This window comes from Mustela nivalis (genome assembly GCF_964662115.1).
Source record: "Mustela nivalis genome assembly, chromosome: 13".
Taxonomy (NCBI): Eukaryota; Metazoa; Chordata; class Mammalia; order Carnivora; family Mustelidae; genus Mustela; species Mustela nivalis.
Window position 1 is genome coordinate 79,444,342 of NC_139032.1, and position 23,473 is coordinate 79,467,814.

The 23,473-nt window shown below is 48.9% G+C and overlaps 1 protein-coding gene across 12 annotated transcripts in view; it reads right to left on the reverse strand.

The window, feature by feature from the left end:
* The window catches only part of CDK5RAP2 (CDK5 regulatory subunit associated protein 2), a 169,251-nt gene that overhangs the window by 16,461 nt on the left and 129,317 nt on the right, over positions 1-23,473 (reverse strand). For 7 of the 12 annotated variants that reach the window (XM_082694991.1, XM_082694984.1, XM_082694989.1 and 4 more), the window contains 7 exons: positions 17,375-17,423; positions 14,626-14,801; positions 9,818-9,937; positions 5,933-6,049; positions 3,808-3,997; positions 2,666-2,787; positions 1,376-1,624 (listed from right to left, as the gene is read on the reverse strand). In XM_082694991.1, the coding sequence (XP_082551117.1) occupies positions 1,376-1,624; positions 2,666-2,787; positions 3,808-3,997; positions 5,933-6,049; positions 9,818-9,937; positions 14,626-14,801; positions 17,375-17,423 (1,023 nt within the window). The remainder of the gene's footprint in view (positions 1-1,375; positions 1,625-2,665; positions 2,788-3,807; positions 3,998-5,932; positions 6,050-9,817; positions 9,938-14,625; positions 14,802-17,374; positions 17,424-23,473) is intronic. The other 5 variants (XM_082694995.1, XM_082694990.1, XM_082694994.1 and 2 more) reach the window with 1 other exon arrangement.

The window sequence follows — 23,473 nt, forward strand, 5'->3', positions numbered from 1 at the left end:
CCAATGGAGAGCCCATGCAGAAGGCGGCGATACGGCTCCTTTCCAACCCTCTGAGATTCCGCTGGTTGGATTTTTATCCTAAGAAGTGCTGTTTAACAGCAAAAATCACATTAACGTCTATGTTTATTAAAGCTCCAAATCAGAGACCACTTTAATAATCACCACGGTAATGGTTTCGTGACTGAGGATCCTCTGAAAACAGTAATGAGGAAGCCCGTGTGAAAGGGTGGGAAATACTTCTGGTAATATTGGGCGAAAACAAAGACAGGAGGCAGAATGGCACAAAACCCAATGCGAATGATGTAAGTTCATGCCTGCATGTGATCGCCAAATGAAGAGAAATATGCAAAGGAAAATATCATCATTCTGTAGAATCGTGAAGGATTTTTTTTTTCATTTTCTTTTTTTTCATAACATCACATCATCTTCTGTGAAAATTTCAAATTCCTTATCAAGGAGAGATCACTAAACCAATCACTACAAGTTCTAAAGCATGCTGACTGGGTGCTCTCTAAGAGATTTTAATTTTTTTTAATTAAAGGCAATAGAATTCCCAATCCCAGAAGAGACTAAGTCCGAACTTTTCTACAGTACCTGTCACCTGTCTATAAAGTGTGCGCATCCCCCGCCCTGTATGTCTCAGGACACTTGAGGCTCCGAAAATCTGGGTGCTGCTCCAGGTACAGCCTGGTCTTGGGAGCTGAAGAGTCATCTCCAATCCTGCCACCTACTTGCTGTATTGCTTTGGGCAAGTCCGGTACCCTCTCTGGGTCTCAGTTCCTTCACCCACAGAGCAAAGAAGATGGCCCGGCCAATTGCCTAGAGACCGACAATTTGCTGGCTTATTCCTAGCCCAGTGCTGGGCAAGTGACAGCACAATGACAGGAAACCCTTGTCCCTTCTCTGCTATCCTACACAGCCTGGTAGAGCTAGACAATAAACCTGTGAGCAAATGCAAAACAGAAGCAGTTTTCAAACCCACCAGGATGCTTTTCTGCTCCTACAAAACACTGAGAGCCAGAGTAAGATGTTTCGAATCTCTCTGAAAGGCAGTAGCACGAGGAACTAAAAAGGATTTTCAGCCGTGGAGTGCTGTGGGCAGGGCTGAATGGAAGCGGGGATGAGACTGGAGGTGATGAGAATGCTGGTGGCCCAAACCCCACTTCCCTCCACCAAGAGGCCCCCAGACGGAGACTACACTATCCCGCCGAAGAGGACAGCTGAGCAGCGGTCAGGCCCCTGGCTCCTGGGGCAGCGGGTGGTCTGCTGTCAACGGAGGGACACCTCCGTGGGGCAAGGGCACCCACTAGAAGCTCCCGTGTCCCATCAACACACACAGGGCCGTCATCTCCATGAGAAGGAGCAGGGGCAGTACCGCGCTTGTCCGGCTGCGGGGGCCGCTCCGGGACCGACAGGGTCTGGAGAGCCACGGTGAAGGCTGCTTCATGCGCCTTCTTCCCCGCCGTCGCCAGCTGCTCCTCCAGCCTGCCCTGCAGCGCGCTGTTGGTCTCAATGCTCTTTTCCAGCTGCCCCCGAAGAGCCTGGATCTCTGTTAGGAGACCACGCAGGTCACTGAAAGGGTCCTGCCCCCTCCAGCCTTCTCCTGATGTCTCTGCTCCGGCCTCTGCAAGCAAGAGCAAGGGGAACACCTGACGGCTTCTGCCACCAAAGGGTCAACCATCAAAGGAGCTCCACAGTGTTTTAAACCCACCACCACCCTCCCCTCCCTAAGAACTAGGTACAATTTAAAATAACAACTTGACTTTAAAAACAAAAATATTGGCAGACTTAATTGCTGCTATTCCACAGGCTAAATAAGAGCTGGAAATTAATTTTCGCTTCTGGCCATAAAAGCCTAGCAAATTGCACACCAAACCCCGAAATTATGTCTAGTAGTAATAAAATCTATTTGGGCTAGAATTATAGAATGAAAGGGGCTGATTTTAAGAACCACAGTATATTAAAAAGGCACAACAGCAAGAATAAGAAAAGCAACTTGAGGAGAAAATGGAAGGTGTGAGGTGACCCTTTTCTAGATAAACTTTCAATAGGGAGAAATCATCTGGAAAATTAGTTTAAAAAAAAAAATGTTACCACACCTCAAAACTGATTCTAAAACATCAGAGTTTGCAGTCAAGTCGCTCTGATCTGGTATCTGTCAGAGGATCTGGGCCAATAAGCATTTCCACAGCAATGCCCTGCATGTGGTAGGCGCTCCAGAATTATTGGCCAAATGAATGGGCAAAAAGAAACGCACTCTAGCAGAAAACTCATAATCAAATTATTCCTTGAGTGTCTGCGACGTCCCACGTACTGTGGTAGGATGCTTTTCATAAATGATCTCACTGCATTTTCACAACTCCACAGACTAGCTATTAGGAGACACGTTTCATGGAGGAAGAACAGGCCCAGAGGGGTGAGGTGACCCGCCAAAGACAGCACAGCCAGGAGGCGGGGCAATGAGAATCCAGCTCCGGAGCCCAAGCCTATCCACGCTGCTTCAGAAGATGGGGAAGCCAGAGGGCTTGCTGCAAAGTGTGCCCCCATTGCCCAGCAGGCCAGCGAGGGCTGTGATGACAGCATTTCAGGACAGTGTGCTGAAGTGAGCTCACAGCGTGGACGCAGCAGCCCCAGGACGGGATGTGCCTCGGGCAGCGCGCAGTACCTCTTGGCCTCCTGTGCTCTTCCTCCAGCCTCTTGTACACCTTCAGCTCCACTCGGAGGGACTGCAGGAGCTCATCATTCTGGGAGAGCAGCTGCTGCCTCAACTTCGCCTCCTCCTGAACCCTGGAAAGGCCCCACGGCCACAGGGAGGGGATGTTAATTCTGACGCCCGGGGATGGACTCGGACTCCACAGAGCAGCCCTTCCACCTGCAGCAGCCGGCAGAGTGCAGATGAGACCGACGGGGTGGGTCAGGATTCCCAGCAGGGCCCCTCTCCCCCGAGGACCAGCCGGGCCTGGCCTTGTCCGTGTGCTATCCACCCCATGCCGTCTTCCCCGCCACCCGAGGGGCACGTGCTCTCTGCTCTTCAGCGCGCGGAGCCGAGGAAGCAAAGCTTACAGGGTTACGGCTTAGCCAGGGGTGCAGAGCTCGGGAGGGACCCGCACCGTGTGACAGCTCGACAATGATCTTGCTAGGTCAGCGCACCACCCTGGGCAACCAAGGGTGACGTCGGTAACTGAAAGAGCGTGGCGCTCACGAGCGCTGAGGAACAACAGGAAACACGTGGGACAGGACAGGGGCGAGGACAAATTGCCAGGGACACTTGGTATGGGCCCTTTAATGTCTAACTGGGCCTCCGACCCCTCAGCACAGAACCTCCCCACATCTTCTCCAGGCACGCCGAGTGCAAGTCGAGGGCTTCCCACGGCTGCAAAGGCCTGCGGGCCTGGGCATCCCACCGTCTCTCTGCCCTTCCCTCCAGGTGCACTGGCCTCCCTGCTCTGCTCTGCACAGGCCAAGGGCACCACTCCCCAGGGCCCCATCCCTTTCTGCCACAGTGCGCTACCCCCGACCCTGCTGTATGCAGAGCTCATGCCCCTTTGCTGCCTTCGGGTTGAGGGTTAAATGCCATTTTTTTCAGAGAGGTCTCCCCTGACCTCCCCAGAAAAAGACCAGCATTCTGCCCCCCACGCTCTGGCCTGCTCACTTAGACGATTCTGCCCCACGTGCTTGATTCCCACCCGACATCATGTGCCTGACACTTGCTGGCCTTCCGGGCGCTCAGACAGGGGCCTGCACACCCGGCTCTGTGACTGGACGCCTGGCACGGCCAGTGGGGATGGGGGTGCCCCTGAGCCCTACCTGCTCAGCTCACTGCGGCTGCTGCCCACCTCCTGGAGCAGCTGCTGGTTGTGCCGCTCCAGCTCGCAGACCTCCCTCTGCAGCCGCTCATTCTCCCCCTTCACACAGGCATACTCTCGTTGCAGGAGCTCGAGGTTCGCAGCCTTCCTGGAGAGGGACTCTCGTAACTTTTCATTCTCCTTCTGTTTATCTGCAAACACAAAAAAGCGCCACTGAGAAGAGACACCATTTGTTTTTTCCAACCTTATTACGCAAATACGGCACTTCAGCTCGAGCACTCCAGGAATACAAAGCAGAATGAGATTTAATCTGGCATTTATGATTTTGGCATTCCAATTATCTTATGCATTTTGGGCAGATAAATCTGTCAACATCAAGGCTGCAGATTAAACGTCACTGGGATGGAATGGGCCTGTTTAATTTTCTATACAATAATGGGCCGTGCAAACCTAGTTACTTTGCCTTCGCAGAGCAAACAGTGGGTATAAATTACAGACAGAGGCAAGAATCTGCCCCAGACTCCGGCAATGCATGTGAGGGAAGTCCGTAAGCCCCCATCTGCTCCTCAGACCAGGACAATGGCACCACTCCCAAGGAATAAAATGTGCCCCCAGCCTGGAGACGGGCAGTTAAGAGTGTGACCTGAGGCAGAGAGGTGTGTTCAAGTGCACTCTGCTGCCCACTGGTGCCAAAACCTCCATGGAGTTTCTTGACTTCTCTGTGCCTCAGTTCCCCCACATGCATCGCTGTGAGGCTGAACCGAGATACTGCACACAAAGGGCTAAGCTCAAGGCTTCCTCAGAGCTCCCCAGGCCAGCTCTTCTCTGGGCTGCTGATGGCGGCGGCTACCAGGTCTGCAGCTCTGACGGCAGGCCTCACACCAAGAGCTGCATGGGTATCATCTGATTTCATCTTCGTAGCAAACCTCTGAGGAGGTACTATTTTTCTCATTTTCCAGATCGGAAACAAAGGATCGCAGAGATGAAAACTTCCCCAGGGTCACAGAGCCAAACGGGCCACAGCCAAGACAGAGACCCAGCTTTTCTGATGCCACCCTTCACCACGGCATGACCATTTCTGAGCAAGTGCCCCCTCCCCACTCAGACTCCAGCCCCATGACACTTCCTACAATTCCTGACTGGTCGACACTCTCCCCGCCTCTCACACCTAGGCTTTTGCCTGCTTTCTTTCTTCTATTTAGAAAACCCTGGCTCCTCTAAACCTTAGGCACAGTGGCTAACCCCTGCTTAGCCTGCTGGACTGAGCTCTTGAAGCCGAGCCTCTCCTGGGCCAAGACACCGTCCCCAGGGTCCTGTGCTCCCCGAGCCTGCCTTTGTCCTGGCTGACCCCCATGCTGGCCTGCCGTGGGCTGCCTGGCCATCTCTCCCATCCGCCCACAAGGCCCTCGAGGAAAGGGACCAGGACCCACTCTTTCTGTATCAGTCTACACAGGCCCGGACACATTTGCTGAGTGCGTGATCTTCAAAAGCCTCGATTCTATCTCTCAAGCCAAAAACAGCATCAGAACCCTCCAGAGAGAATGGGAGAAGCTGGCCCAACTCCTAGCTCTACAGATTTCTAGCTCCGGGACCACCAGTGGGTCAATTCCTTAGGCCTCAGGTTCTTATCTGTAAAACATGACTAATAATTCCTCTGTCCAGAAACATTTTAAGTATTGAGAGATAATGTAGGTGAAAACTCGTCCGGGGCTAAGCTCCAAAAAGAAACAATTAAGAGAAGGGATCCTCCTATGAAATACTGGAAAAACCTTCCTGATAAGAGGGAATCTCTGGATGAGATTTTGGCAGTAATAGATTTCAGCAGTAATAGATTTCCAGTCTTTCTGTCTTCCACTGTAACCTGTGTGCTTACTAGAGACGCCGTGCTGAGGGCTTCACAGGGCTGACTGTCACGACAGCTCCATGAGGTACGTCTATTTTACAGCTAAGAATACTGAGGTTCAGAGAGATTAAGTAAACTGAGCCACAGAGTCACAAAGCCACAGAAGCCACAAAGTCACAGAGCCACAGAATGTGAACCTGGGTTGGTCAGACTCCAGTGCGTTCTTCCCATGCCACAGAGGGCTCTGGGGGTCCAGACTGCCGGTGGCTCCTTTAGTTCCTACCTCTGGATCCCTTGGCCAGCATCATATTGAGAGCCTGGTTCTGCTTCCTCAGGAAACAGATCTCTGATGTCAGAGAATTATGCAGCTCTGATCCATAAGCAAAAGCATTTGTAGAACCTATAAAAATATACATAAATAGTGATTTATGGTCACCAGATCAATATGGATGGAACATGTTTTAAACAACAAGGAAACACAACATGCAATGGAAATGATTCCAGATGAGGTATCACCAGAGCCCAAAGGGAAATGAGAGTGAGCATGAAAGAGGTGGCAAGAGCCGCCCCCCATTCTTACCTCCTACGCATGAACTGAGGTAAACAGGTTCGTTTCTGCCCTCCCCAGCAGACGGTACCTCTACCACTCCTACTCTGAGCTGAAAGTGGAGTCATCCTCAACACTGCTCAACCAAGTGAACGTGACTGCTGGTTCTTCCTCCCAAATGCCTGATGCTGGCTCACTCTTCCTGTCCCTGGAGTTCAGACCTTATCAGCGCGCCCTGAGCTTGCCTCCCTGCTACTCTGCCAGTGGGGCTGCGCACAGTCCAGACATGAAATTCTCTGATAAGAAACACTAGGCGGCCCTCCCCTGCGAAGACAGACAATCGAACAAACCAAACACAAGGTCCAAACTTCAGATCTCCATGACTTCACTTCAAGCTCACACACAACCCTCTCTCTCTCCACCCTCGACTCTAGCGTCCTCGAATGCAGCCGGACCGGGCCACGCCTGTGCCCCCACACACTACGCGGTCACACATCTCCCTGACTTTGTAAAGTGAGGTCTTCATTCCCTGTGCCTAGAATGCCCAGTTCCTTCACCTCCACCTGTCAAAACCACATTCGTCTTTCAACTCTTAGCTCAAGTTCACTGTCTAGTCTAAGTGTTTACTAAAAAGATCCGGGTCTGAAGCCAGACAGACTGGGTTTGAGATTACTTACAAACTCTGATCAGTTTAGCTCAGGCTGTGGTCCATCTCCTAAAATGCTACCCCTTCCTCTGGCCAGACAGCTGCCCTGAGACACACCCCCCTCCAGCTCTCTATCCCTGCGCCATATATGACATCCAGAGCCCGGGAACATAAGACCCTCAGGAGAGCACTGGGCTTTCTACACGGGGCAGGCAGATGCTTCCCTCCCCGCCTCCCTTACCACCCCACAGAAGCAGACTGCTTTCCTAAACTCCAGGACAGCTAGAACATGAGACCTGAAGGGAAGCCTTCTGGAGGCTTCTGGGAAAGATTTCGAACTCGGATGAAAAGAGAAGGATAGGGAGGAGCCCTGAGCCCCACCATCTTCATTCTGATGCTGTGGACACTGTCCTGAGAGGAGGTGATGCTCAGAATGACCACGGTCCTCGTGGAGACGGACCCCAAGTCCTGCCAGCCTATCACTGAGCCAGTAAACCTGCCTGTGTCTGGTTCTCTTGTTAGGTCAGAAAATATAAATCGCCATTGTTTACACCAGTTTTCACTCATATTCTGTTCTCTGCTGCTGCAAGCATCCAGGTACACAACTGATTACAGGCGAATATTCAAACTCCCCGTAAGGACGGTAGGACATCAGGCCTCCCAGAAGCCAATGCGGCACATTCTCTCCGCTCTCCAGCACCACCTTTCCCCATGAGAGTGATTCACAAATCACAGCGCCATGTAATTTTTCATTCCCGTGCGTCTCTCCCTGACAATCCCCTCTACTCTCCCCTATGAACTCTAGTGTCTTCTCGGAGACACCTGGGTCTGAATCATGGCTCCGGCTTCTTAATAGCTATATGACCTCAGGCCCGTCACGTTACTTCCCTAAGTCTCCACTAGCCCAGTAAAAATGATCCATGTTCTTATTATTACTGCTATTATCATTTATGTTAACATCCTAACGGGTGGTGCGTTGGAGCCAAAAACAGGACCGAAGCGCCCTCTGGATGAACAGCAACAATCCTACAGAGGAAGTCGGCTCTGGCCACAGCTGTGGGGGCCACTTCTCGAAGGAAGAGTCGGGCCAGAGGCCAGAGCTGGACAGAGCCTGAGCTGGCGGGGTGTCCTCTGAAGGCCATCACTACCAGCTCCTCCACCTGATGACAAGTTAACCCGCGAGGTGACAGTTTTTAACAACATTCTGCCTCAGCATCACAAGGAGCCCTGCCTTTCTCAGACCTGCTCCCAAGATGAACGCCTCACAGCAGGGGGGAGGCAGAGCCACTTTTATTCCCTTGTCTTTCTAGAGGTTGTGACAACAGGGCGAGAACAGCATGTCTTTCCAACACTGTAAATACTTTATGAATGTCTTTTTGTAGATCTTCCCATCAGAGTGAATTACTCTCCAGAGCAACAGTGCCAGCTCCACCGTAGCTGGTGGCCATTCGAGCCCCCAAATAATTCTATAATTGGATTTTCCAGGAAAAATGTAAAACAGAATGAATCTAATTCAGGCATTACCACGAGTGAATGTGAAGGGCCCAGGCATGTATTTCTTCCCTGCGTTTCATATGACTAATGACTCGGGTTAATCAATTTCCCTGGGGGTGAGAGAGAGGGCGGAAGCAGGACGGGGGCGGGAGGCAGAGAGAGTGGCGTGGATCCACCCTGGACCGCACAGACCACAGCACATCAGCACCTACATGGCTCTGGAAAGACCTTCTAGGCAGAGGGCTGTGATGGGCCAGGCAGGAATGAGAACTGGACCAGGGGTCCCAGGACTCAAGTGCCGCCGCCACGGAGTACATCTTGCTAGAACTGTTATTTCGTCTCTAAAAACGTATGCGTCACCACTTGTTGCAGGGCTCTGTGACGTGAAGCTAATAATGTTATACAAAATAAAAGGGTAAAATAACATGGTAATGACAAAGAAAACCACCACTTACTGAGTGAGGCACGGAGCAAGGCCCTGTTGAGAGCACTGCTTCACTGAATCTCAGGGTGGCTCTGTTTTATAAAATAATTAAGTCTGGAAGAGGCGGGGTGACTTGCCCAAGTCCCAGAGCTAATAACCAGAAGACCTGGGGTCCACACCCAGCTCAGTGCAACTCCCTAACAAACTCAGGCTTTTCCTGGGGAACAAAGCTGCTCTCAAGACACAGTCTTCGTGGAATGAAAACAATCTCTTTGGAGCAATAAGGAAAGATGTCCAAAACACACTGCTCAATGAGAAAAGGGACAGAACGACAGATAGACAGATATGAAGTATTCTAGGTGAAGGAGAAAATAAGCATATGCATTTGTATTTGCATTGAGAAAGCCCTATTAGCATGTGGAAGACAACTAACAGAGGTAGGAGGAGAGAAGGGAGCGCAGGACAAATGGTACAGAATGGAGACAGTGAGCTTCGCACTGGGTGAATGTCTTCCTTATGGGAAAAATATATATTTTTAAGTCTTTCATGGAAGGACACCATTCAGACCTAACCGAGTTTCCATGCAGGCATACTGGCAACCTCGTGGCCGGCCTGTGAGACTCACCAAACTGCTAACAAGCTCATACTTTTAAGGTCCATTACTGATGAAAAGACGAAATACCGCCCTGTTTTATTTTAAAATACCTCTACTTCTCTCCAGCGACCAAAGTCAGAAGAGGAGCTGGCCCCGCTCCGGGCCGCAGAGGCCAGCAGACCCCTTCAGGGCGAGGGACTGTGGGGGTCGCTCTGTCCAGTCAGCTCACCTGACTCATCGCCACAGGATAAAACGGGGATGATTCTCCCCACTTTATAAATAGTCTGCAGTGTTTAGCAAGGTCACCGTGGAGGCAAGCAGCGAGGTCAGGATCTGGGCTGAAACCTCTCTGGCCACCAGTGAGTGTGAAGCTCACCAACACACAGCAGGCGATCCAGGCAAGTGCGCCCCAGACGAAGCCCTCGCAGGCGCACACAGCCCTCTGGGGCGGCTCTCCCTTACCTGGGTCGAGTCCAGACCCTTGCCGTTCCAGCTGTCCCCGAAGCTTCTCGTTTGTCTTAATAGATTCTTCTAAACGTTTCCTCAGACTTCGAATTTCTTGAATATGTTCCATTACTAAGTCTACAGGAGGGAGAGTTATTTTTAATTTAAAGTCTGAAGCCCCCAACAAATTGAATAATTTACAAATTATGCAAGGCTCTTAAAATTCCAAGTCGTGCTGGATGTATTCAGATTGTCGGTAACTGGCGACACTTTCCCGGGCTTGGTGAGGCTGAGCGACTGCCCACGGCCCACGGACACAGTTCTGTAATGGTTCTCTGCAGACCTCCACGAGCAGGGAGTTCTATATCACATGGAAAAATTATATTCCATACAATTTTAATGCTAACTCTAATGCGGCCCTTTATTCTTCTAAATATCAAATATTAATTTAAAACTTTCCTCATGGTGAAACTAACAGATCACTTTCAAGTCTGTCTGAATTGCCTGAGCGTGGATTAAACCACTTTCATAATGAATCCAGATATTTCTTTGAAAGGACTATGTTTATCCATTTATCATTTACTCAGTTGAGACTCAAAAACAGAGCAAAACAGTAATCCCAGAGCTCGTGAAAATGGTAAGAAGTGTGTACTCTCCAGAGCACATCCTGTTCGCGTGAATGTAAATGTGCGTGACTTCTGGGATCTATTTTTATCATCAGCCTTAGAAAGGTTCTTTTCCAAAGTCTTTCCTCAAATAATTCTACTTCCAGGAATCTACTCAAAGAGATCACCAGAGATACTGACAACCACTTGCCAGAAAGCATGAAAATGTTCATCTGAAGCACTATTATAGAGCAATAAAAACTGAACATGACTCAAATTATTAAACCAACTGTATTACATTACATTGCTGTGATGCAGTATTCTACAGCTACTGAAATTATATTACGAAGACCGTATCATCTTACAGAAAAATACAGATACAAAATGGATTATTCAGCATAATTATAACATTTAAAAATTTTAAAATTTGCAGACAAAAAAGACACATAAACACAAAATAAGAAAATCTATCCCGAGATATTAACAGCAGTTGCCTTTGGGTGGTAGAGTTCAGGTTTTTCAAAACTTCTGTATTCTATCTTTTTTTAATTTATTTATATTTTTTCAGTGTTCCAGGACTCATTGTTTATGCACCACACCCAGTGCTCTGCGCAATACGTGCCCTACTTAATACCCATCACCAGGCCTTCCCAACCCCCCACCCTCTCCCCTCCAAATCCCTCAGTTTGTATTCTATCTCAGTGTAACATTTATTCATACATAAAAATTTAAGTTTCCCAAATTTTCTACAATGAGCATGCCCTATTTTTTCAGCCACTGCCACGTCTCACTTTAGCAAAGAACGAAGGATGCACAGTTGCAATCTGGAGGCAGGTTTCTAGAATCAGTGTTTAAAGCATAGCCACATCAAGTATCCAAAGCCAAAATTAATGTCTTTAATTCATCAATTACGGTACACTCAGTATGTCTTCGTAATGTTTGTTTTAAAACATTATACTAATGTTATGACCCAGTTTTAATTCCTCCAAAATGACTTTCGTTTAAAAGTAGTACAATGTTACAGATCTTTTCCTAATTAAATAGTAATTCTGCCATGAATCTGAATGTTTATGAGAAGACTTAATTCCCAGACCTTCAGCTATCTCCTATTAATGCCAGAAGTGTGGCAGTCATTTGGTGGGATGCATGAGGCCCTCCTGGCCAGCCCAGGGCCGGAAGAACCTGTGCAGCAAACTCCTGCCACACGTCCCGCCCCTGCCCTGCAATCGTCCAGCCACTAGTCAGGTCCGAGTGAGGCAGGAACTTATCTATTCTGATCGCAGTCCTCCTCGCTGGTTTATATCCACATCCCACGCTGCGGGCTTCTTGGTTAAAACGGTTCGCAGCACCTGCCACTGTGTCTGTCCAGGAGCCAGACTCATCATCAGGGCTTAAGAAACATTCCCAGTCGAACTGGACACCACTTATTAATTATGCAGCCCCAACCAAGGAGAAGGAAACACTAGACGCGTCTTTACAAAATGGGAGAAAAATATCTGTCCCTCCTCTAATAAACATCCTTCCGACAAATGCTAACTCTTTAATACCATAAATCCTGCAAGAAGCAACAGCAAAAACCGTGTGTGTATCTTTGGCCTAGTAGTTCCACCTTACAGAATCTAGGTTAAGATAATGCACCGAAATAAGGGGAAAGCTTCATGTTCAAAGACATTCCCTGCGGCAGTGTTCACAATTGTGAAATTTTAGAAATGACTTAAATGTTCAGCAAAAGGGGAACATAAGGAAAACTGCAGTTCAGCCATTCAACGGACTATTCTAAAGCCACTAAAAATGATGGTATGTAACAACATGTCAGAAAGCTTATGATAGAATGTCAAGTGCAAAAAGGAAAAATACTAAATTATCTCTCTACTTAGAATATAAACATGACAAAAGGAAAAAACAGATGCAGAGACCAAGAGTCTGAAGAGAAGCAAACCAAAAAAGCTAAGAGTGGGCTTATTAGAATGGCTCCAGAGAGGGGCGCCTGAGTGGCTCAGTGGTTTGGGCTGCTGCCTTCGGCTGGGGTCATGATCTCAGGGTCCTGGGATCGAACCCTGCATCGGGCTCCCTGCTCCGCAGGAAGCCTGCTTCCCTCTCTCTCTCTCTCTCTGCCTGCCTCTCTGCCTACTTGTGATCTCTGTCTGTCAAATAAATAAATAAAAATCTTTAAAAAAAAAAAAAAAGAATGGCTCCAGAGCACTGCCCCCCCAGGGAAAGTGCCTGCTAATGCACAAGGAGGGCGTGACAAGCCCAAGGTCATGAGTCCCCAGAATCATAAGACATAAGGAGATGCCTAAAAGGTTCTGTATTAGAAATAAACCAAGACTGGCGTGGCAGACATGTGGGAGGGTAGAACAAAGAGAGGCTGACAAAAGAAACCGAGAGCGAGGTGCCCAAACTGTAGCAGAAGGGTCTGAAAGAACAGGGGTCCCACATATTCCCATTAAGTGATCTGGCTTGCTGTACTGTTGACCCTCACGCCCTTGTAATTCCTCCAGCCCTCAATCAAAGGTGTTCCTCCCACAAAAAAGAGTCTCAGGGGTTCTTGGAAATGGACTGAATTCCTTGCCAGGCTGATACAGTGCAGAAGGAAGTGCAGCTAAGGACAGGAAAACAACTCATGGGTCTGACCCACATGAGGAGAAGGCAGATCAAAGAGCCTGAAATAACCGAGAGAAACCTAGTACGTAGAAACTCACAGAAATCACACAAGGATACAGCCAGAAACCCAAAGAAAGCAAATCTAGGTGAGGAGCCCGGCTAACACCGCACTTCTATGAAACACGGGTATTTGTTGCTCTGAGTATTTTCAAACTGTGCTCCTCCAGTCCCAGGGTGTCCCAGAGGAGCCTCAGGAGCCGCTGTAGAGGACAAAGTCTCACCCATATCTTAATTACATATTAGGCCTCCATATAAAGTTCATCTGAAACAAAGTGGGGAGTTGTTGCTAAAACAGACTTTGAATTTTTGAAAACAAGTTCTATGTGATCAGGTGTCAACAAAAAGCGTTTAGAGGGGCGCCTGGGTGGCTCAGTGGGTTAAAGCTCTGCCTTTGGCTCGGATCATGATCCCAGGGTCCTGGGATCGAGCCCCACATCGGGCTCTCTGCTCAGCGGGGAGCCTGCTTTCTCCTCTCTCTCTCTCTGCCTGCCTCTCTGCCTACTTGTGATCTCTGTCAAATAAATAAATAAAATCTTTAAAAAAAAAAAAAAGTGTTTAGAAAGGAGGTGCCGGCGTCTGACTTGTGCTCTGGATCCATTCTGGCTGCCTTGCATGCATAACCACTGGAAGAAAGGAGAGACCAGAGGATGTCAGCTAAGGTCCAGAATCTATACCAGGGGTCAGAAAACCACAGCTCCTGGGTCAAACCCACCCACCACCTATTTTGGTAAATAACAGTTTCTTGGAACAGAGCCACACTCATTCACTTACATTTTGTCTACGGCTGCCTTCTGCTACAACAACAGGATTGAGTAATTACAACAAAGACCATATGTTCCACAAAGCCCAAAATATTTACTATCTGCCCTTTCCTAGGAAACATTCGCCAATCCAATACCTCATACCTAATACCCCAACAGGAGGTAATCGAAACTACAAATACAGAGGAGGTAAAGGAGAGCTCAGGGGCATGTGGAGGTTCCGGAGGCTGATGCTGCCAACTGAGCCCATGGCCCAAGGTCAGTGGCAGGACGAAGGGGCTGACCCAGTGGACAAAAGGTCACACCCTGAAGGGAAACACTGCAGATCACTAGAATTACAAAATACCCTAACAGGGGTTCAGGGGGACAGTGGGTGGTTAGGTAACTGGGGCAGCTGTACAATTCCAAGCAGGGGTCTTCAAAGTGACAGGGTCTCAGAAGAGCCTGAAGGGAAAAACGGGAAACTAACCAGACTTGGAATAGACACAGAATCTCAGGGTCTGCCAGTCTGGTTTCTGCCACTGTTAGAAGAGCAAGGAAATGGCGAATCACATAATAAGTCATCATTGAGAAATAAAAATGACTCTTCCCCAATCACCAACACTTTCAACAACCGCAGCTTTCCCCAGTGATAAATTAGAGTCTGAATGACCAGCTCTGGCCCTGCCAGGATCTCCCTCCATCAGACGAATATTCAAATGTCACTACACTCTGCTTACTCAGGCAAGATGGCAAATTACTGTTTAGACCAGGAAGCCTTGGCCGCCTCTAAAATGCTGAGCAAAGCTTAGCTTACCTTGAGAAAAATGGTTCGTCACTACCGAGGTCTTCCCGGTCTCGCTGTCTTGCTTCTGGTCTTGTGAGAGGACGGACGACTTCTCGGACATTTCATAGTCGGATAACGCATGAGAGGCAGATGGCTCAGGAGACTCAGGGAGGATGTGCTGGTAGGTGATACCGTCTTCTTCCAACCTTCACCATCGGGATTGAGAGAGAAATTGTTCCCCACACTAAGATCCCAAGCCAGGACCAGGACTTGGGAACACTTAAGGTTACTTGGCCCTTTGTAATCTCCCCGTATTTGCAACTTTGTTTTGGAGCCCTTTTGTTTCTCCAGAGCATTTTTTTAGGGAGGACACTCTAAAACCAAAAAGCGCTCAGTGGGCTTGAGTCTGGAGCCAGTGAAGATGGGGAAGCCACTGTCTGACTCATGGGGAGGGGCCCTCCGCAAGAGCACGAGTCAGTGCCCACTCTGTACTGGGCGTGTTAGACATACAGTCTTACTCAGTCCCCATAGAGACCCTTTGAGCTAGAGAGGACTATCCTGCAGACTCGGGGAGCCTGAGGCACAAGCTTGCCCACAGTCTCACCACTTGAGCCCAGGTTTGTCTGTCTCTGCAGCCCTAGGAGAATGCGGGAGGCCAACCCAAACCCATGAAGCGGCCTTATGGGTTTAAAAATCTTAAAACCCTCAGGGCCCCCATGCAGGTCCAATGCCACCACTCTGGCAATCATCTGATTAACCTGTATTTCCCAAGAGCCACCTGAACCATAAGGAAAAACACCCTGAACTGGGTGAAAAGCCCACATGAATCTCCATTATAGATAAGCTCCTTAATTTAAGCTCTTTTTTTCCTTCTACTTTTTCCTATTACTTCTTGTCTCATTATTCATGAGCTCAGACAAGAGCAAAGGACTCCAAAGCTGCAACGCATTCATTAACAGGTAAACACCAGATGCAACTTCACTCAGACAGTGTGATGGATGCACGGGCTTGCCGCTGCCTTGCAAAAGTGCCGAATGGGCCAAGGGCACCCATTTAATTAGCTTAGGAGTGACCCGTGTGAGTGCTAAGCCTACAGCGGAAAAAGGCAGAACAGAAGGAAAAGAAACCAACCTGTCAGGGATGGGAAGGGTGACACATGGCTGAGGAAGACTGAAGCAGACTCCCTGCCTCCTTCCAGCCTCCTCTCCAAGCAACCACGGTCGTCTTTCACGACAGCAAATCTGATTTTGTCTGGCCCCAGCTTATTCTCCTTCAAAGACCCCCCTCTTCCCATAGTACAGAATTTGGACTCCTAACACAGAATCTGAGGACCAGCCCAGCACAGTCCCCTCTGCCTCTCCAGCCTCAACCCTCAAGTTCCCTGCACTCTTGCCTCATACACACTCTCCGACAATCCCTGCCCCGGGCCTCTCACCCTTTAGATCTCAGTTAAGACTGTCTGCACTCTGGGAGGCCTTGCTTGCCCTCTCCACAGCCCGCCACTGAGATGCGATCCATTATTAGGAGGATGGAAGTAGAGGGCTGAACGGGGAGGGATCTGTGAAAACACTGCGGTGGGAAAGGAGTGCTTCTTCTGAACGTACAGATGCTCTGATTGAAATGTCCTCTGGTAAGCTGGGATGTGTCCCCACCTGCTTACTCTATGATGCTGTGGCCTTCGTGATGCCAAGAAAGTCCAAAACTCTGGTCTCTGTCTCTTTATTTGACCTCCAGAAGCCCAAAGGTCTGCTGCTCCAAAGAGGAGGGAAATACCCGTAGCACTCCCAACGGTCAGAACCTTTAAACAAGGAACCAGAGGGGGCGAGACCTTGACATTTCCTGTAGGCCATCAAGGCAAACTAAGGAAGTACACAACACATTTATTCCATCAACAGTTTTTGAATTCTAACTATGAGCCAAATAATTAAGGCAGAAGCAGGTATAGAGATATTCAAGACACAGTCTTTGTTCTCAAAAGGTAATATACAACAATAATAAGAGAACAGAGTCTGACAGATTCAAGTTCAAACCCCAGCTCTGCTTCTTAATGGCAAGCATGCAATTCCGACCCTTGCCGTAAAATGGGAACAGTGCTTGCATGGTAGTGTCAGCAAGGATGCATGTGAATGCCTAGGGTAGCAACCGACACACACCAACACCCACCGTTCACGCTAGCTCCTTTCCTCTGTCGAGGAAGTCTGCGAGTGGAAAGACAAATGCAGGGCGTACTACAACGCCATGTGCTAAGTGCTGTAATGTAACAACATGCCAAGTACTACAGGAAAAATAACTGATCCTGGAATGCAGAAGAGAGACGGGGATGTTGGGGAGAGCCAGGTTCACTGCTATATCAATGGACTCTGAAAAAGGATTTTCAAACTACAGCAGGAAGAAGTCAGGCACAGGCTGCAGAACAGTAAAAAGTCAGGTAAGACTGAAGCATGAGAACACGAGAGAAAGAAAGATGGGTCGGACTGAGCAGGGCCTCAAAGCTCAGGCTAAGGCATCTGAAATTGATCCTGAAGGGCCCACGAGCCAACAGGAGGAACGTGTCATCCTCGTCAAAGTACCAGGCAGACCGACGTCAGGAATGGCCCAAAACAACTGAATGAAGGCTGCAGGGTACACGGAGCAAACGCCTGCTTGTGCACGGCCGCGGCCAGTTTCCTAAGGGTGTGCCTTACCCACGAGCAGTGGGAAACCAGCCGACCAGGAGGGAGCCGCCACACCCAGTGGACAAACCCACCCCACAAGCTTCTCCCCCATGCCAGACGCTCACCTCTCCGTCGCTTCGTTCTGGGGACTCTTGTCCACTTCAGCGGATTTCCCTGGGAGCAGACAGAACATCAAGGAGGAAGACGTTAAAAATAAACAAACACTGTACCTCTGGGACAAATAATACATTATATGTTAATTTTAAAAATTTGAGAAAAGAAAGAGAGAAAGAATAAAACCCGGTATTCCCTAATAATTTCTTGCTGATACACTTGCAGAGGCCCCATTCCATTTGCTTAAATACTCTTCATAACAATCCTGGAAATTTAAAGGAGGATCACCGAGAACCCACTCAGACCAGCGGCTGCTCCTTCAGCCCGGCTCTGGCAGCAGTTCTAGGAGGGAGGGGACAGGCCTGAATCTAAGAACCCATCCCCAAGGTGCTGCTAGGTGCAGGTTCTTTTCCCACCTCTAAAAACTCAGATACTAACAGAATACACGCTTGTTACAGGAAATGGGTAACGAACAAGGAAAAGAACGTGACAGAACACGTCCTCAGTCCGGACAGGTATGGATTTCCTTCCGTTCTTTCCTCCGTGCATTTTGGCATGGGTGACACTGTACGTGGCTTCATCTTTTCCCTTCGTATTTCATTCCAAGGACGCTTCTTACCGAGTTTTGCCTTGGAAACCTAATTTGGAAGGACTGCATTACTATTCCACTGCAGGGAGGCATGTACCGTAGTTTCTGCCAGTCCCCTATTGGACATGTAGGTCATCTCCAATTTTTCACTTTTATAAGTCAATGAAATAAACATCTTTGTACATACAGCGTTATCTGCATGTAAATGATTTCCTAAGGAGAGACTCTCAGAAGTGGGATTAGCAGGAAGAGGAGTCTATGAGTACAGATGAATAAGCCAGGGCCTGAGGCAGGGGAGGGACGACGAGAAATGGCGAAAGAAAACAAAATAAAGCTGAGAACGTAAGTGGGCAAAAGATGCACTGCTCTCTCCTCCACGGCAGGCTTTGCTGTTTGAAAGGAAACACAGGAGCCCAGGTTTCAAAGAGACTAACAACTTCATGTTAAAAATACTTCAGAACTCTGGAAATTGCAGACTGGGATGAGCTCTTTGAAGAAGCTAACGCGTGGCTAAAGAAAAAAACAAACCCTTCTCGAGCTGCACTTGAAAAATGAGACTATAATTAAACGGCACCCACACATTCCATTTTCAAAACTACTCCGAAAAGGGAAAGTTCTTGAACATCACAGCGCGGAGGAAAAGAGCACCAGAGACTCACGCATTTGCCTTGTGTCTCGTGGACCCCACATGTGTGCTCCCCGGGGCTAGGAGGTGCTGCTATTGGGGCTCCCTCAACACCCCAGCAGGACAACAGTGGGCAGAGAGAGCCAGTGAGACATCCCGAGGGCTTGAACATCACCTGCCACTGCAGGGCACTGGCAGGCACCAGGAAGAAGTCACACGGGGCCCCGGAGATCAGGTGCCAGGCCCCAAGTATGATGATGACAACGTCCTCTGGCCTCACATCGATCCCACTGGCACAGCGTCAGGATCTCCGTTTAACAGTGAAGCGGAAATCCAAGAGGTCTGCCGTGTCCCCTCTCTTCCTCCGACATCCCATCACCTACTTCACTGTAAGCTCCAGCTAAGCAAGGGATCTGGAGACACTCCAGAGCTAGCTCCACCACAAATCTAGGTCTCGATCCTCTTGGTTACATCCTGACCAAAAACACCACGACATTCTAACACCCCAGAAGGCAGGGGGAGGGTGATAGGCCCTCTACTGCATGGAGGGGCTCCACGCCTGTGTCCTCTACACTCAAGAGGGGAAATCGCCATCTGCCTGGGGCAATTTCCCAGACACTGACTGGAAGTCCCAGGCCTCAAGACCACCGTGAACAGGCAGAGACAACTGTTGTTAGAACAGCTCAGCACTTTCCATCTCGCACCTGCACGGGGCTGCTCCCCAACATTCAGCTGCCACCCTGACGATGGGCCATCTGCCCAGCCCAGCCCTCCAGAGGGCTCAGGAGTCCACACGCACCAGCCATGCATATGACAGCATCGTCTCCTGCTGCAGCAGACCAGCGAGCTTTCGGAGGACGGACACACACCTCAGCAACTTCACCGGCTAGGGGATCACTGCTCTGGGGCACGCTCTAAGCACTCTGGGACTCCTGACCATAAATTCATCGTGTACCTATCACAAAAACCTCTCTTCGATTCCTAACAAAATCCACGACCAGAGAAGGAAATGCCCTGAGGCCATCCAAAGCCCGGGCTTCTCTGTCTTCGAACAGGACATCCTGTGCGGAGCTGCTAATGACTCCACAATTATATTCTGCCCATTCCCCTGCCACGACGGAATGCTTTAAAGCCAAATGACAAATTGTTAGTGTGGGACTCACAAGGCCATCATGACAAGCGATGCACTGAATTCCATGGTGGAAACTGCCTTCACACAGGTGACAGGGTACCATCTGTCAGCCTATTCAGGAAGCTTAGGAAGCATGTCATGAAGGCGCTGCTCCCATCTTTCAGGCAAATCTTACCACTACCCTGAAAGGCTGTAGAGTAGGTGGCAGTGACAGGTGGAGGGGGAACTTCATCCTTTCAAACAAAAAGCCTTCTAGTTATCCGATCCATACCGGAACCAGCAAGAGAACTATCCTGCGCGACAGTCTTGTAACCGGTCGGCCCTTCCTCCTCCCTGCACTGATCCATCCCGAACACTGCCTCTGTTTGAAAAGCCTCTTTTGAAACAGTCCCCCTCATTCCAAATCCACCAACCGTACAGAACCCAGTTCTCATATCATAGCCTGGCATCTCCTATGTGACCCAAATATTCCTCCCTTTGCATCCACTAGTCATTTGTAGAACGAATTTGCAGTTCCTCCCAGATGCCTGTGCCTGATGCTGAGGGTAAGGGACGGGCGAGGCTCCATCGTAACCTCAGTGAGTTCACAGCTGCGGGGGGATGAGGGACCCAAAAGACAAATGACACTACACGGCTGTCACAAGGGGTGACAGGGTAGGCCATGGGAAGGCCTGCAGAGGAAAGGAACGTGAGCCAGCCTGGACCACCCGGGACAATTTAGAGGAGGTGACCAGGGACACGTGTCTGAGGCAGGAAAGAACTGCTGCATAAAAATACGAAGCTGCTAAGGGGCCACATGGAGGGCTGAGTCTATGGATACTTAGGAAAGAGCTTCCATTTTCTCTGATCGCCTGCCTACCATGCTAATTATACTTCGCACGCCCCCTTTACCACTCCTAAAATACCCTTCCCCGGTGATTTGCAATAGGGAAGGTTGAGCTCTAATACCCTTTCCTCCTGGAAGCCTTCCCTTCGGAGCTCAGGGGCGCCTCATTCCGAGCCCCCACTACGCGGGCCAGACAGAGTCAGAGGATGCTGAATCAAAGGGCTCCCGAGAGTAAGATCCAAACCACATAAAACTATCATCCTGACTGAACACTACAAGTACGGCCCCAGCTTAGTTTGGGAGCCAGGACAAAACAAGGCCTCCATCTTCCAGGAGTCTATGCCCTGAAGAAATACAATGTGCCCACAAGGCTTCATTGCTGTCACCCCCTGTGCTCCCAAGAATGGTTAGACGGGATACCACACTTCAAATAATCTCATTTAATCCTCACAAATAACTGGGCAAGATAGGTACTATTCCCTCCCACAGGAAATGTGACCATTAAGAGGGTACGAGAAGCATAAAGCTGGGATTTGAACTCAAGTCTTTCTGGCTCCAAAGATTCTGTTCTTTCCACCCAGCAAAGAGTGTCCATCACGAGGCCAGACACGACCGTCATAGGCAAGCTACAACCAACCCAGAATAAAAAACAAAACAAAGAGTTTTGCATCTACTTGAGGTGAACAAAAAAAGCTTCCTAGAGGATGAACAGAATTCCTAGAAGAGAAGAGAAAGTACAAACCTTCTAGAAAAGGGACTGGTTTGAGCAAAATCCCGGAAGTGGGGAAATGCAAGCAAGGCTTGCAACAGAGAAGTACCAGCTTGGATGCCCAAACAGGCAGGAGTGTGAGAGGCACCACATCAAGGCGGTCAGGAGGCTAGGCTGTGGAAGCAAACTGCCTGGGCTCAAACCCAGACTTGGCCACTCCTTGGGTGACCTCGAGCAAGTAACTTCCCTTCTCAGTTCCTCATTCATTCAATGAAGGTGATAAGTAGTAGCTACTCATAGGCTGAGAACATACCCAACACAGAACGCACAGCCTATAAAGCCCAGCCTTCCTCACCACTTCTCCATCATCATCACCGTCATTCTCGCTGAGCGGGGAGTGAGTGGTACAAGGCAGACTATAGAAGGCCTTGGAAGAAATGCATGGTGTAGGTTCATCCCCGCAGGCACAGGAGAGTCAAGGACCCTCACAACTGTCCTCTACCCATGTGGCTACACCCTGACACATGTGGTGAGCTCATGGGGGAAAGAGACCACCTCACAACCTCCTCGGTACCCTCCCCAGTGCCGACTCAGAAATACCCGAGGAGCACACAGTATTCCTGACTTATGCTACTGGCCTCGGGAGGCACCAGGAACAAGGACACCATGGGACTGCAACACCAGCTCTCGATCTGCTTTGGGTCCCAGCGCACTTCAGGAATCTGAGTTATAGGTCCCCTCCCTGAAAAAAGGCACTCAGAAAATCTTGCAGGATTCTGGACCCTAGCGAAATCCCTAGCCTGCAAAGCTAGAAAAGATCCCAGCTCTGGTCCTGACGAAGAGGGGGAAAGCACACTATCATCCTACTTCCTGGGTTCTACCAAGTAAACATTATTAAAGGAAAGCAAGGATACGTACAAAGATTCCAAGACACTGTTCTTTTAATAGCCCCAAACTGGAAACACCCTGAATGTCCACCTAATGGGGAATGATTAAGTAAATTATAGTACGTTCATACAGAAGAATGTTCTGCAGCCACTAAAAATTACAATGTAGGTTAGTATTTATTATCTACAGCTGAACAAAGGGGAAGGTTGCAAGCAATTCTGGTTCTACAAAAAATACACATACATATAAAAAAGATCTGGAAGTATAAACTCCAGGGTGTTCATTTTTGCTGTATAAATAATGCAACTATAGGAGTATTTGCTTATCTGTTATTCCACAATAAACATGTACTGCTTTGTATTAAGAAAAAAAAAGTCTATATTTAAAATTTTTAAGAACTCATGCTATGCAACCGCCTCAAATATAAAACTATTCTACAATAAGCTCCTTTCATAATTCAGAAGCCAAACCCCTTAGATAGCATCCAAAAAAGAGACCCACCTCTGTTACATTTTATTCTCTAAGAATAGGAGTTGTCGTGAGGTACCTGAGACTTTTATGCCTTTTGTACAAGAAAATAAAGTTCTATATTTGTGTTGTCTGCGAAGCCTGAAATGCTTCTGCTTCCAGAACCCGCAGGAAACAAGAATTGAGATCTCTTTGGGCTTGTCAAGGTAAATAAGTAAAAAACATATCAAGGGGGGGGGCAGTTGGATGAGGGAGGGAGGGCAGCCGGTGCCAGAGGCACTCTCTCTCGCTCAGCCTCCCACTTCCTCAGGCCCTGGTTGAGGGTTTGTAGGAAGAAGAGAGAGAGACAGACAGAAAATGCCTCAGGCCAGGAAGATACAGCTCTATCTTGAGGACCCAGTTATTTCTCCAATATTAAAATAAAAACTAGCTTTTTTGGAAACTCTTAGTCAGGAGAAAGTGGATTTCACAAAGCTGGGAAAAGTCACCTGTCCCTGTGTCCTTGGGCCTCGAGGTCCGGGGCAGCTGGACTAGGACAACAAGTCTGCAACAGGCCTAAGCTGCTGGGTTCCGCAGAAAACTTGGGAAACATTCCCTGGGCCCAGAAGCCCAGACTATCCCACGTTCCATCTTGGAATTAAGTTGAACATATGTGGACCCTCACGAGCCATCTGTTTTGTAATGTATGAAGACAGAAGAACTAAGGTCAAACCTTGGTTTTGCCAAGTCGGTTGTAACTTTAGGCAACTGATATTCCTCCGTAAGGCCAAGTTCCTCCAGTAAAACAGGTTGTTGTAAGGACAAGTAGAGACTCACAACAGGTAGAGACACTGGCAAGTGCAGAGCACCTGGGAGCCATGCACCCAGCACTGA